At 39.3% G+C, this 15642-nt stretch overlaps 2 protein-coding genes and 1 long non-coding RNA gene across 7 annotated transcripts; 1 reads left to right on the top strand and 2 right to left on the bottom strand.

Moving 5' to 3' along the window:
* Window positions 1-284: 284 nt before the first annotated feature.
* LOC146471805 (uncharacterized) lies at window positions 285-11742 on the bottom strand. Of its 3 annotated transcripts, none has more exons than XM_085120365.1 (2): window positions 11665-11742; window positions 285-945 (listed from the first exon to the last, which is right to left on the bottom strand). In XM_085120365.1, the coding sequence occupies exon 2, from the start codon at window positions 929-931 to the stop codon at window positions 413-415; it is 519 nt and encodes a 172-aa protein (XP_084976491.1). In that variant the 5' UTR covers window positions 932-945; window positions 11665-11742; the 3' UTR covers window positions 285-412. The 3 variants fall into 3 exon arrangements, with proteins under 3 accessions (XP_084976491.1, XP_084976492.1, XP_084976490.1); XM_085120366.1 differs by lacking the exon at window positions 11665-11742 and adding an exon at window positions 6464-6567; XM_085120364.1 differs by lacking the exon at window positions 11665-11742 and adding an exon at window positions 1587-1701.
* On the top strand, window positions 4154-5002 carry LOC146471807 (uncharacterized). Its single transcript, XR_014866708.1, has 2 exons — window positions 4154-4837; window positions 4874-5002. It is a non-coding gene; the product is annotated as an uncharacterized LOC146471807 (long non-coding RNA).
* Window positions 5188-11741, bottom strand: LOC146471806 (uncharacterized). Of its 3 annotated transcripts, none has more exons than XM_085120368.1 (2): window positions 11665-11741; window positions 5188-5841 (listed from the first exon to the last, which is right to left on the bottom strand). In XM_085120368.1, the coding sequence occupies exon 2, from the start codon at window positions 5821-5823 to the stop codon at window positions 5308-5310; it is 516 nt and encodes a 171-aa protein (XP_084976494.1). In that variant the 5' UTR covers window positions 5824-5841; window positions 11665-11741; the 3' UTR covers window positions 5188-5307. The 3 variants fall into 3 exon arrangements, with proteins under 3 accessions (XP_084976494.1, XP_084976493.1, XP_084976495.1); XM_085120367.1 differs by lacking the exon at window positions 11665-11741 and adding an exon at window positions 6464-6587; XM_085120369.1 differs by lacking the exon at window positions 11665-11741 and adding an exon at window positions 6464-6542 and having other exon boundaries at window positions 5188-5825.
* Window positions 11743-15642: the final 3900 nt, after the last annotated feature.

Genomic DNA, 15642 nt, shown 5'->3' with positions numbered 1-15642 from the left:
ATAGCGCTATGCAACTCCCTGCCAGGTGACATTAATGAGTGGACAAAACTAATTAGCAAATGTTAAAACTACTAATTACGCGATGCGGAGTAGCCTGCAGTCCTGACTTTTTTTTCAAATTACAAGGCCGTAAATTAGGGCTTTGAAATGACGAAAAGATGTTGACAGAATTTTAAGGATTTGAACGAGAAAACTTGAACTCCAGATGTAGTCTCTTCACCAAAAGATGAAACCAAGGGAGGGATCACCACTGATTTAAAAGAATATCAAGTAAAAGCAGTGAATCAGAACCAACAAAAGCTATTTTATTGCCAAAAAAACAAATTCTACAAAACGTTTGCAAATTTTGCTTTCTCTTGCGATTACAAGTTTATTTTACTTTAAGGTTTTTAGCGCAAGGTTGGCTCCTGTTCTAAACCAGCAGTCCATACACATCTGCACACGTTTTCCCGCCATTATCGCTCTCGGTGTGGCCGCGTAAATCCTCTCCGTACCAAAGGCGCAGTTCGCTTTTTGCCCAGACGCGATGAGGTTTCTTTAGGGCACCGAACACGACGGCAGACGACGAGGATGTGTAACCTGCCAGATTGTAAAATCCTGCGATGCTGACTGTTGATGCTTCTGGAGCAAGTATCTTGTTGTTCTGGTCGGTCAGAATTGTCCCAAGGAATGCTGAATTTGGAGTACATCCCCAGTAGCTGTAACCATAATGGTTACACGTCACCTTTCCCGAGCGATGCACAAGCTTGAACGAGCTCACAAACAAGATGTCCCGGTGGTAAGTGAACCGACCGTACTGGTTTCCTCTGGCACCGAAGCAGACCGGTGACTTGTTGAGTTTCACCCAGCGAGGGCAGGTCTTTGATGACACTTCACTTGGGAAGGGAAACAGCACGGCCAACATGGCGATCATCAGATATTTGGAAAACATGACTTGAGTTTCAACTGAAACAGAAAAAAAAGTGAAAGTGAATACATTGGGAGGAGGTAGAATTTGGTGAATCTTAGAAATGCCACCGAAAATTTTTGTTTGTATATTCAGTAACAATACCTTTTTAATCGCCCGTGTTCGCTGGCGACCCGGTTCAGACATTTTGAAAGCAGTCTTCTTAGATCGAACGAAAATACGAAACTGCTGAAAGACCTCCGCTAACATGCCAAAATGAAGTAACCTTTCTAAGCTGCGGAAGAATTCGTCTCGGACCATATCATTAGTATTTTTGAACACAAACTGAAAAGCCAAAATGTTTATCTTAGTGAATGCTGAATCGTTTTAAATGTTTCTTCTGAATAGCAAGGACGCGACCTCAAGTGAACCACAAATAAATTGTCGAAAATTTCCTCGATTGGTTAAATCAATCCGTGAACCAAGCCAGTTTTTGACGGATAAATTAAGTTTTCCTCTAACATCTATCTCTCATTCCTGGTGTATTCTCCAAATTTCAATTGCGTATTCTCAGGAAATTTAAGCAGTATGCGTCTGGCTATAAAATGCGCTAAATTTCGCCCACAATCTAAATTCTTATCACCGTTAAACCAGTTTCGTGGACATTGCGAGACCGTGCAAGTCAAGTCGAATATCTTACCTTCCGAGAAGAGGTAAACTTCTTCAGGAAAGTTGAGGCTTCACCGAAGGATTTTGTCAAACGTCTTTTAAGCTCGCTACACACCAATGAAAACGCTAAATTATTTTAACCAACTTAACATCGATTGCATCAGGGATCTAAAACTCGAATTTTCTGGTCAATTTGTAAACAGACACCTCGGGACTTTATGCGGCGGTGAGACTTCCCCGCAAAGCGACAAATCACAGTACATTGTTGCTCTTTGTTTGCTATGGTTTCATTTTTTTCATTTTTAAGCAAAAATTCTGAGTCAAGTGGTAAAAGAATTACCGATTGTCCCTCCACAGTCGAACCTTTATCCTGTGCATAGTTCTAAAGAGTGACAATTCAAATGAAGTCCGATTTAACAGTACCTTCCGGTAATTTTATTTGTTTTGTTAGTCCGAATCATCATATTCTAATATCGCCACCCCGCTCAACAGAATACATGTGTATAAATTAAACAGTGGAAAACCGATTTTTGGAACCTAGTGCTAGGGAAACTGAATTTGGTTCGAAAGATCGGGAAATCGGGGGTAAAAAATTGACCGAAGCAAATCCAAGGGAAACAACTTTTGGTTCGAAGAATCGGAAATTTTGAAAAATCAAGGGTTCCACTGTAACACTATTGGGGTGTGTCAACACGAGCCGTATGTTTGTTTTGTTAGTCATAATGTTTGCTTTTGATTCACTTTGGACCTTTTTTTCATATTAAAATATGACTAAACGTCACATCTACAATGTATTGTAATTGAATTTGTCAGGCATAATATTCAGCATTCTTCATAGATCTCCGGTCATAATTTGAGCTTTTTAAGGTCAGTGAACTCTCTCTTTTCCTTCTCTTTCCAATAGAGGGAAGTGGTCTTTTCGTCCCCCATTTTCACGCTTGGTCGAATTTACAAAGCTTTCTATGTGATCTCATGCGAAAGACAAATTATTCGTCTAGACGAACTCTGGCAGTTGTCCGATGTCTTGCTCTTAGATATCGTCATCAGCGTCTCGTTGTTCCATCAAGTCGTTTACACTTCACAAGCCACCCGATAATTTGGCGGAAATATTATGGTTCACGGTCTTAACGCACACGGATCCGTCTGATCAAGGGTCGTTTGGTTTCCGTCTCTTGGACCCGAAATGTCACCAAAGGAATTCTCTTTTGCCAGATGCCACAACGTTCCTAAAGGAAATGGCGCACGCTTTTCGACAAATAATGGCACTACTTTATCCATTTATACGGTCTTAAAATTCGCAGAATATTCGCCTTCCTAATGGCGATGATCAGACATTGTTTTTCTCTCTTATGTTGTTTCCTATCTTATGTACGCTCTCCACATAAACAGGAAAAGGTGTTCCTCCTGCCATTTTCCGGCTTTTGAGCAAAAATATAGCGAGATAAACTTATTGACATGTGACTAAATAAGTCTTTAGGAGACTTATGTTATGACTGATATAGTCTTTGAGACTTATACGAAGTATGGTTTCCAAAATAGTCGGTCTATGTTGATGAAAAAGGGAAAGGAAGGTTACTTTCCAACTGATCCTATTCATACATACAACAACCAACAAGACCTGCCTTTTGAGGTATTCCGGCCCTACACAAAACGCAGAAGTTTTTCGGTTATAATTTCATTAGTGCCATTCCATCTCATAAACTGGTATCTCGAACAGTGAGGAAGACTACAGTTTTTTTCTCTCTTTTCTTATCATTGTAGATTCATTTTCTTCAATAACCCAGCATTAAAGCTTGGCACAACAACCTGGCACTTGTTTGAAATCCGATTACTCAGATTACTTAGGGTCGGTGTTAAGTCGATACAGTATGTTTAGGTCTCGATCATTCCTTCCTTATCAATGCTATGAAGACGGGTCACTTCAACTTGCTGAGCAACCTAAAGGCGAATTTATCGAAGAGAGTCAGTTTTGTTTAGCGAATTCAGAACAACTGTTTCAAGAGTAGTCAAACAATACATCTGTTAGTTTTGACTCTGAAAACAACTGAGCAGCAACAACTATGACTTGGCATTACCATTAAAATAAATTTAAAAATTCATAAAGTGCCTAGTGACGATCTGGAGAAAGTAATAACAAGGAGGAATTCTTCGGTACAATAATAAATTCTACTATGTAGTACTAGCAAAACGTTTATAGTAAAGATTGAAAGAGCTCTTGCTTTGGTTCCATACGCGAGTTGAATTAACTTCGTGTTCAAATCTCCAACAGTCAGGCCTGTTTCAGAGGCAAACAAAATAGGCGTGGGGGGAAACGTACGGCCGACGTTTCAGTGGACTGTAGAGCAGCTAAATACCCTTTGCCCAATTAAAAGAACTGCTCAGTCACCTTAACTTAAAAGGGGTCAAGTTTTCTCAGGAATATTTCGCCCCTCCATACTCGGCTTATAATTATGAATGGTCACCATTTCAGGCTGTCATCTAGAAGCTCAAGTGTTAGTATAAATACAGAGAACACAAAATGATAAACAGCGCCACGCTGAAGTACTGCTCAATAGGTTTCATTTTAATGGCCATCTTTTCGAAATTGACTCAAAAATTAACACTACCTAAGAACTACCTTGAACAGGAAACATACATGACCTTTATTTAAACCTCGGATTTACAGAGTAGGATAACAAACAACAACACTGATGAAAGTATTGCTGAGAATCTTTCACTTGAAGGGTCACGCTTAAGGATTCCCAACGTTAGAACGACATTGTACAGCATAATAAACAGCACCACAGGAAAGTACTGCTCAGTAGCTCTCATTTGAATGGGCACACTTTAGGATTTTATGGACAGGCGCAAAAGTTGGAACCACCTTGTACAGCGTAATAAACAGCACCTCAGGAATGTAATGCTCAGTAGCTTTCATTTCAATGGTCAGTTGGTCACCCTTTAGGATTCCACCCAGAGCCTCAGTTAAAGTTACAACCCCATTATAAGACTCACACAATTTGTTTTATACTTGGATAGAATAAAGTAAGCACAGATTCAGAAACTCAGTTCTCTAGCAAAAGCGAAGTGTTTGTTGGAAAGGGGATTCACTCAACTTCTTAACTAAACATCTTAATCCAACTTAAGATGAAAAATTCTCTAAAATAAACATACCACCTTTGTAAGATGTCGCTACCATTCCAATATAGTCACTAAAGCTTGACGAAGTCAGGAATTGCCTCTTTGACACAACAGCGCCTCAAGAGTTATTTTATATATTTAATCAGTTATTTATTTATTTATGTATTTATTTATTCATTTATTTATTTATGTTTTAAGTAATTCAAACCAGATTATTGGCCTTGCAAGACATAGCGAAGCTTTAGGAACAGTCATGTCGTAATTCCAATAGGAAAAGTCAGTTGGAGAACATCTTAGCGAAATTTATACTACTAACAATGCTACAAATAAGTATTCGCAATCATAGAGAAAGCTGTTTGATCATCCACATTCATGATAAACGTGTGCAGCATCAATAATATTCTTGAAAATATATTTCCCTCAATAAAAGATGGAAACGGTTTGGTTTTCAAAGGCTTATAGCACCAAGTAGTTTTAAAGTATGCAGTGAACAAGAAATAACTTAACACAACTTTCATCACCTCGAGTCATTTATTGTCACTAAACAAATAACTACAAAATCATGGTCGTTTTCCTAGCGACTACAAGTGTACTTTATTATCGCGGTTTTCAGTACAGCATAGGTTGCTAGTTTAAGCCAACAGTCCATACACATCTGCACACGTTTTTCCGCCATTGTCGCTTTCGCTGGTGCCGCGTAAATCCTCTCCATACCAAAGGCGCAGTTCGCTGTTAGCAAAGACACAGTGAGGTTTCTTTGGAGCACAGAACACGAGAACAGACGAGGAGGAGGTGTAACCTGCCAAAGTGTAGGATCCTCCGCTGTTGACCGTTGATGCTTCTGGTGCCAGTATCTTGTTGTTCTGATCAGTCAACACAGTACGAAGTGTTCGAACATTTGGAGAACATCCCCAATAACTGTACTGTTTGCTACCACACGTCACCTTTCCTGAGCGGTGCACGAGCATGAACGAGCTCACGAAGATGTTCCGATGGTAGGTCAACCGACCGTACTGGTTTCCTTTGGCACCGAAGCAGACCGGTGACTTGTTGAGTTTCACCCAGCGAGGGCAGGTCTTTGATGACGCTTCACTTGGGAAGGGAAACACCACGGCCAACATGGCGATCATCAGAAATTTGGAAAACATGGCTTGAGTCAGTTTTAACTGAAACAGAAGAATAAGTGAAAGTGAATTCATTGGCAGGAGGTAGCCCGTTTTTGGTGAATCTTAGAAAGGTCACCGAAAATTTTTGTTTGTATATTCATATAAAATCACCTTTTAATCGTTCGTTTTCGCTAGGGATCCAGTTGACATTTTGAAGGCAATCTTCTTATAGCGAACGAGAATTCGGAACTGCTGAAAGAACTCTAACACCTAAAAATGACGTAACCTTTCCAAGCTTCGTCTCGACGGAACCAATATCAGTAATTTTGAACACAGACTAAAAATCCAGAATGTTTATCTAAGTGAATGCTAAATCATTTTAAATGTCTCTTTTGAATAGTAAGGACGCGACTTTAAGTGAACCGCAAATAAATTTTCGAACATTTGCTCGATTGGTTAAATTAATTCGTGAAACAAATCAGTTTATACGGATAAGTTAAGTTTTAATCTGACATTCATTTTGTGTCGAATTATTCTCCAAATCGCTATTGCGTATTATAAAATCTAAGTATGTTTTGGCTATAAAATGCGCTAAATTTCGCCCACAGTATGAATTCTTATCACCGTAAAAACCAATTTCGTGGACAGTGCGAGACCGTGCTAGTCAGGTTGAATATCTTACCTTCCGAAGAGAGGAAAACTTCTTCAGGTAATTTGAGGCTTCACCGAAGGATTTTGTCAAACGTCTTTTCAAGTCACTACACACCAATGAAAATGCTAAACTATTTTCACCAACTTAACATCGATTGCTTCAGGGATCTAGAACTCGAATTTTCTGGTCAATTTGTAAACAGACATCCCGGGAGTTTATGCGGCGGTGAGAGACAAAGCGACAGATCACAGTGCATTGTTACTCTTTGTTTGTTATGGTTTTAGTTTTTTTTTTCTTTTTTAAGCAAAAAACTGAATCAAGTGGTAAAAGAATTACCGATTACCTTTGTCCCTCCACAGTCGAACCTTTATCCTGTGCATAGCTCGAAAGGGTGACAATTCAAATGAAGGCCATGTAACAGTGCCTTCCAGTAATTTTATTTGTTTTGTTAGTCATCATATTCTAATTCGCCACCCCGCTCAACAAAATGCATGTGTATAAAACATTTAAACAGTGGAATACCGATTTTTTTCGAACCTAGTGCTAGGGAAGCCGTATTTGGTTCGAATTATCAGGAGTTTCAAAAATCGGGGGTAAAAATCTGACCGAAGCATCCAAGGACTCAAAGGGACACAACATTTGGTTCGAAGAATCGGAAATATTAAAAAATCGAGGGTTCCACTGTACCACTATCGGGGTGTGTCAACACGAGTCGAATGTTTGTTTTGCTAGTCATAATGTTTGGTTTTGATTCACTTTGGACCTTTTCTTCATATTAAAATATGGCTATACGTCACATCTACAATGTATTGTAATTGAATTTGACAGGCATAATATTCAGCATTCTTCATAGATTTCCGGCCATAATTTGAACTTTTTAAGACCAGTGAACTCTCTCTTTTCCTTTTCTTTCCAATTGAGGAAAGTGGTCATTTCGGCTCTCATTTTCACGCTCAGTCGAATGTTAGAAAGCTTTCTAACGATAAACATATCTAGAATCAACTACTCAGTGTCTCAGTGATTTCATGCCAAAGACAAATTATTCGTCCAAGACGAACTCTGGCAGATGTCCAATGTCTTGCTCTTAGATATGGTCATCAGCGTCTCGTTGTTCCATCAAGTCGTTTACACTTCACAAGCCACCCGATAATTTGGCGGAAATATTATGGTTCACGGTCTTAACGCACACGGATCCGTCTGATCAGGGGTTTGGTTTCCGTCTCCTCAGGCCGAAATGTCACCAAAGGAATTCTCTTTTGCCAGATGCCACAACGTTCCTAAAGGAAATGGCGCACGCTTTTCGACAAATAATGGCACTACTTTATCCATTTATACGGTCTTAAAATTCGCAGAATATTCGCCTTCCTAATGGCGATGATCAGGCATTGTTTTTCTCTCTTATGTTGTTTCCTATCTTATGTACGCTCTGCACATAAACAAGAGAAGGTGTTCCTCTTGCCATTTTCCGGCTTTTGAGCAAAAATATAGCGAGAAAAACTTATTGACATGTGACTAAATAAGTCTTTAGGAGACTTATGTTATGACCGACACAGCCTTTGAGATTTATACGAAGTATGGTTTCCAAAATACTCGGTCTATGTTGATGAAAAAGGGAAAGGAAGGTTACTTTTCAACTGATCCTATTCATACATACCGCAACCAACAGACCTGCCTTTTGAGGTATTCCGGACCTACACAAAACGCAGAAGTTTTTCGGTTATAATTTCATAAGTGCCATTCCATCTCATAAACTGGTATCTCGAACAGTGAGCAAGACTAGAGTTTTTTCTTTCTTTTCCTATCATTGTAGATACATTTTCTTCAATAACCCGGCATTAAAGCTTGACACAACAACCTAGCTCTTGTTTGAAATCCGATTACTTAGGGTCGGTGTTAAGTCGATACAGTATGTTTAGGTCTCGATCATTCCCTCCTTAACAATGCTATGGAGACGAGTAACTTCAACTTGCTGAGCAACCTAAAGGCGAATTTATCGAAGAGAGGCACTTTCGTTTAGCGAATTCAGAACAACTGTTCCAAGAGTAGTCAAACAAAACATGTTAGTTTTGACTCTGAAAACAACTGAGCAGCAACAACTAAGACTTGCAGGCGCGGATCCAGGATTTTGAAATGGGGGGTGAATTTTTGTAATGATGTAACTTTTTATAGAGCCAAAGCCTGGTTGAGGTGTTTGAGGTCTGTGCAGCGAAGAGCTCTCAAGGAGCTTATTAACGTTAACAACAAAGAAATTATTCTCAAAAAAGCAGATAAACAAAATCAATGACGGACAGAAACAATTGGATGATAGAAATAACTGTCAGCCACTAGACGAACCAATGGTTAGAGACACATCCCAGAGAGTTAAACACCTCATTAATGCCCTTCATCAAGCAGGGTGCACAGACGAAATGACGGTTAAATGGTTTAACCTAACACCAAATCCGCCTCGAAGCCCAGTGTTTTATACCCTCACAAAAATTCACAAACCGACATTAGTCGGAAGTCAGGACCTATCATATCTGGGTGTGATGGCCCAACAGAACGCCTATCATCATTCGTAGACAAACTACTTCAGCCAATAGCACAAATACAGGACTCGTTTCTAAAAGATACGACACATTTCATAAGGTTTATTGAAAGCACTAGGGTGCCTAGAAACGCTTTTCTAGTCTCAATGGATGTCACTAGCCTTTACACGAATATCCCACAAGAGGACTGAAAGAATCACTATAGTATGCAACGCATACGAGAACTTTCATGCCAATAACCCTCCTATAGCTACAAATTTCCTCAGAGAAATGCTCAGCCTTATACTGAAGGAGAACTCCTTCCAAACACACGGAACTGCCATGGGCACTAAAATGGCAGTAGCTTTTGCCAACATCTTTAAGGCAGAGCGTTCACAAACCACTAATGTGGAGAAGATTCATTGACGATGTATTTTACTTGTGGGATACAAACAAAGAAGAAATAGAAAATTCATTGAGCAAGCAAATTCGTACCACCCTACCATAAAGTTTACCGCTGAAGTCTCACAATAAGAAACAACATTCTTGGATACAACAGTCTACAAGGGACAGAGATTCGAGAAAGAATCGATTCTCGACGTGCGCACACATTACAAACCTACTAAAACATTTCAGTACACAAACTACAACAGCTGCCACCCAGCAGGCACTTCTGAGGACAAACGCTTCTAAAGTAGTGTTTGACGAAAACATTAAAAACTTTAAAACACGCCTGGTATCGAGAGCTTATCCTAGTAACCTGGTGGACAAAATCCTCTCCGAAGTTAACTTCGCAGAAAGGAAGAACGCTCTTACACAAAAACAGAAAGTGCACAAGAAAATTCTACCCTTCGTGACACAATTTCAACCATCACTGCCATGTTTGAAAAATATTCTAATGGACACTGAATGGCATTTAATACAAAACCAGCCGCTACTAAGAGAGATATACAAGGAACCTCCCTTTATCTATTATAGAAAAGGGAAATCGCTTAAAGACATGCTTATTAAAGCAAAATTATAAAGGCTTTTATCAACACAATGGGCACACAGCGGGAGTCGTGTAGGTCTGTCAACCCCATTTCAACAGGCTCAAAATGAATAAATTGATTGGTAGAACCAGTCATCGCTAATGCACATTCTCCACCTCAATTAGAGAAATCAAATATTATTTCAATATTTGACGGATAAGGAAAAAAAAAAGGAAGGGGGCTCAAAAAAAGGGGGGTGAAAATTCACCCATTTCACCTCCCCTGGATCCGCCCCTGACTTGGTATTACTATTAACAGAAATTTCAAAATTCATAAAGTGCTTAGTGACGATCTGGAGAAAGTAATAACAAGGAGTAATTCTTCGGTACAAGAATAAATTCTACTATGTAGTACCAGCAAAACGTTTATAGTAAAGACTAAAAGAGCTCACGCTTTGGTTTCATACGCAAGTTGAATTAACTTCGTGTTCAAATCGCCATCACTCAGGCCTGTTTCAGAGCCAAACAAAAAAGGCGTGAGCGCAAACGTACGGGCCGACGTTTCAGTCGACTGTAGAGCAGATAAATACCCTGTTCCTAAGTAAAAGAACTGCTCAGTGGCCTTAACTTGAAAGGCGGGGGACAAGTTTTCTCAGGAATATTTCGCTCTTCCATACTCAGCTTATAATTATGAATGGTCACCCTTTCAGGCTGTCATCCAGAAGCTTAAGTGTTAGTATAAATACAGAGAACACAAAATGATAAACAGCGCCACGCTGAAGTACTGCTCAATAGGTTTCATTTTAATGGCCAACCTTTCGAAATTCATGAAAAAATTAGAACTACCTAAAAACCACCTTGTCCAGGATACGTACATCACCTTTCGGATTTACAGAGTAGCATAACAAACAACAACACTGATAAAAGTACTGCTCAGAATCTTTCATTTGAATGGTCACACTTAAAAATTTCAAACGTTAGAACCACCTTGTACAGAACCCTTTTTCCTCATAATAAACAGCACCACAGGAACGAACTGCTCAGTAGCTTTCATTTGAACGGTCACACTTTAGGATTTCATCCACAGACTCAAAAGTTAGATACACCTTGTACAGCATAACTAACAGCACCACAGGAAAGTACTGCCTGCTCAGTAGCTTTCATTTGAATGGTCAGTTGGTCACCCTTTAGGATTTTATCCACATCCTTACAATTACAACTCCATTACAAGACTCACACAATTTGTTTGAATAACATAAAACAAGTACAGATTCAAAAACTCAGTTCTCTAACAAGAGCTAAATGTTTGTTGGATATGGGATTCGCTCAAGCCCTTAATTTAGCCTTAATAAGATAACACCATCCTAAGCGAAATACAAATTTAAAATAAATAATTCTCTACGATAAACATGCCACCTTACTGAGATGATAGCACCACTCTATTTTTAAATGTTTTTTCTGAATACTGAGAACGCGACCTCAAGTGAACCGCAAATAAATTGTCAAAAAATTTGCTCGATTGGTTAAATTAATCCGTGAACCACGGTCAGTTTTGACGGATAAATTAAGTTTTCCTCTAGAATCTATCTTTCATTACAGATGTATTCTACAAATTTCTATTGCGTATTCTCAGGAATCTAACTATGTCTTGGCTATAAAATGCGCTAAATTTCGCCCACAGTATGAATTCTTATCACCGTTAAACCAGTTTCGTGGACAGTGCGAGACCGTGCAAGTCAAGTCGAATATCTTACCTTCCGAGGAGAGGTAAACTTCTTCAGGTAAGTTCAGGCTTCACCGAAGGATTTGTCAAACGTCTTTTCAAGTCGCTACACACCAATGGAAACGATAAATTATTTTCACCAACTTAAGATCGATTGCATCAGGGATCCAGAACTCGAATTTTCTGGTCAATTTTTAAACAGACATCTCGGGAGTTTATGTGGCGGTGAGAGACAAAGCGACAAATCACAGTGCATTGTTTCTCTTTGTTTGTTATGGTTTCAGTTTTTTCATTTTTCAGAAGCAAAAAACTGAATCAAGTGGTAAAAGAATTAAGGGATGACCTTTGTCCCTCCACAGTCGAACCTTTAGCTTGCGCACAGTTCTAAAGTGTGACAATTCAAATGAAGGCCATGTAACAGGACCTTCCGGTAACTTTATTTGTTTTCAGTTAGCCATCATATTCTAATTTCGTCACCCCGCTCAACAAAATGCATGTGTATAAAACACTGAAACAGTGCAATATCGATTTTTTCCCTAGTGCTAGGGAAACTGAATTTGGTTCGAACAACAACAACAATAACAGCAATATTTTATTATTTGCTGATAAATCCTTAATCCCTTGGGGGGGGGGGGGGGGCTTCGCAGATAGCCGGTGCTAATCGAGGCGGGCCAGAATAATCCGTAAAAGAAGAGGAAAGTACACACATGGTACGAAAGATCGGAAGTTCCAAAAATCGGGGGTAAAGATCTTATCGAAGCAAATCCAAGAGAAACAACTTTTGGTTCGAAGAATAGTGACTTTTAAAAAATCGAGGGTTTCACTGTATCATGTAAAAGGCAACCATTATTGGGGTGCGTCAACACGAGCCGTATGTTTGTTTTGTTAGCCATAATGTTTGCTTTTGATTCACTTTGGACCTTATTTCCATATTAAAATATGACATACGTCACATCTACAATGCATTGTAATTGAATTTATCAGGCATAATATTCAGCGTTCTTCATGTATCTCCCGCCATAATTTGAGCTTTTTAATGCTAGGCTCCAATTTTCACACTCGGTCGAACGTTAGAAAGCTTTCTAACGATAAACATATCAAGAATACAACTCAGTGATTTCATTCAAAAGACAAATTATTCGTCTAGACGAACTCTGGCAGGCAATGTCTTGCTCTTATGGTCATCAGCGTCTCGTTATTCTATCAAGTCGTTCACAAGCCACCCGATAATTTGGCCTTTGTTCGTCTTAAAACACCGGTTTCCGTCTCTTGGACACGAAACGTCAGCAAAGGGATTCTTTATCGTCAGATGTCACAACGTTCCTAAAGGAAATGGCGCGCGCCTTTCGACAAATTGCTGGTAATAGCTTATCCATTTATAGTCTCAAATTTCACAGAATATTAGCCTTCCTAAAGGCGATGTTCAGGCATTTTTTCTCTCTTATGTTGTTTCCTACCTTATGTACGCTCTGCACACAAACAGGAGAAGGTGTTCATCCGGCCATCTTCCGGCTTTTGAGCAAAAATATAGCGAGATAAACTTATTGACATGTGACTAAATAGGTTTTTAGGAGACTTATTTTATAAGCGACACAGCCTTTGAGACTTATACGAAGTATGGTTCCTAAAATAGTTGGTCTATGTTGATGAGAAAGAGAAAGGAAGGTTACTTTCCAACTGATCCTATTCATACATACAACAACCAACAGACCTTCCTTTTGAGGAATTCTGGCCCTACACAAAACGCAGAAGTTTTTCGGTTATAATTTCATTAGTGCCATTCCATCTCATAAACTGGTATCTCGAACAGTGAGCAAGACTAGAGTTTTTTCTTTCTTTTCTTATCATTGTAGATACATTTTCTTCAATAACCCGGGATTAAACTGGCTTGGCACATAGCCTGGCACTTGTTTAAAATCTGATTACTTAGGGTCGGTGTTTAGTCGATACAGTATGTTTAAGTCTCGATCATTCCCTCCTTAACAATGCTATGAAGACGGGTCACTTCAACTTGCTGAGCAACCTAAAGGCGAATTTATCGAAGAGAGGCTGTTTCGTTTAGTGAATTCAGAACAACTGTTTCAAGAGTACTGAGTCAAGCAGAACAGCTGTTAGTTTTGACTCTGAAATCAACTGAGCAGCAACAACTATGACTTGGCATTACTATTAACATATATTTCAAAATTCATAAAGTGCCCAGTAACGATCTGTAGAAAATAATAACAAGGAGGAAATCTTCGCTACAAGAATAAATTCTACTATGTAGTACAAGCAAAACGTTTATAGTTAAGACTGAAAGAGCTCTCAATTTGGTTTCATACGCGAGTTGAATTAACTTCGTGTTCAAATCTCCAACAGTCAGGCCTGTTTCAGAGGGAAAGAAAATAGGCGTGGGCGCAAACGTACGGGCCGACGTTTCAGTCGACTGTAGAGCAGATAAATACCTTGTGCCCAAGTAAAAGAACTGCTCAGTCACCTTAACTTGAAAGGGGTCAAGTTTTCTCAGGAATATTTCGCCCCTCCATACTCAGCTTATAATTATGAATGGTCACCCTTTCAGGCTGTCATCTAGAAGCTCAAGTGTTAGTATAAATACAGAGAACACAAAATGACAAACAGCGCCACGCTGAAGTACTGCTCAATAGTTTCATTTTAATGGCCATCATTTCGAAATTCACGAAAAAATTAGCACTACCTAAGAACCATGTTGTACAGGATACTTACATCACCTTTCAGATTTACAGAGTAGGATAACAAACAACAACACTGATGAAAGCATTGCTCAGAATCATTCACTTGAATGGTCAAGCTTAAGGATTTCAAACGTTAGAACCACATTGTACAGCATAATAAACAGCACCACAGGAACGAACTGCTCAGTAGCTTTCATTTGAACGGTTACACATTAGGATTTCATGAACAGGTGCAAAGTTGGAACTACCTTGCACAGCATAATAAACAGCACCACAGGAAAGTACTGCTCAGTAGCTTTGATTTGAATGGTCACACTTTAGGATTTTATGGACAGACGCAAAAGTTGGAACCACCTTGCATAGGGTAATAAACAACACCACAGGAAAGTACTGCTTAGTAAAATAAAATAAATAAATAAATAAATAAATAAATAAATAAATAAATAAATAAATAAATAAATAGGAATTTCAGTGGAATCCACGGAGTGGCTATTCTCTCCACTGTTTCCAGGTCGAATTGGAATTTGGAAATGTTGGTTTTTGTGGAGGGAGGAAAACCGGAGTACCCGGAGAAAAACCCTCGGAGCAGGGACGAGAACCAACAACAAACTCAACCCACATATGACGCCGAGACCAGGAATCAAACCCGGGCCACATTGGTGGGAGGCGAGTGCTCTCACCACTGCGCCATCCCTGCTCCCATTTGAATGGCCACACTTTAGGATTTTATGGACAGGCGAAAAAGTTGGAACCACCTTGTACAGCATAACAAACGACACCACAGGAAAGTAATGCTCAGTAGCTTTCATTTGAATGGTCACACTTTAGGATTTTATGGACAGGCGCAAAAGTTGGAACCACCTTGTCAGTACCGCGTAATAAACAGCACCACAGAGGTACTGCTCAGTAGCTTCCATTTGAATGGTCAGTTGGTCAACCTTTAGGATTTCATTCAGATCTTTACAATTACAACCCCATTACAAGACTCACACAATTTGTTTTATACTTGAATAACATAAAGCAAGTACAGATTCAAAAACTCAGTTGTCTAACAACAGCTAAATGTTTGTTGGATATGGGATTCGCTCAAGCCCTTAATTTAACCTTAATAAGATAACACCTTCCCAAGCGAAATACAAATTTAAAATAAATAATTCTCTACGATAAACATGTCACCTTACTGAGATGATAGCACCACTCCAAGATAGAAACAAAAGCTTGGGGAAGTTAGGAATTGCCTCCTTGAGTCTACAGCGCCTCAAGCGGTATTTTTTTATTGATTTAATTAGAAGCCTTGGGAAGGGACATGTCCAAGG

The sequence above is a fragment of the Pavona decussata genome, unplaced genomic scaffold (assembly GCF_977016875.1).
Source record: "Pavona decussata unplaced genomic scaffold, jaPavDecu1.1 SCAFFOLD_102, whole genome shotgun sequence".
Taxonomy (NCBI): domain Eukaryota; kingdom Metazoa; phylum Cnidaria; class Anthozoa; order Scleractinia; family Agariciidae; genus Pavona; species Pavona decussata.
This window is presented reverse-complemented; position numbering and strand designations above follow the sequence as displayed.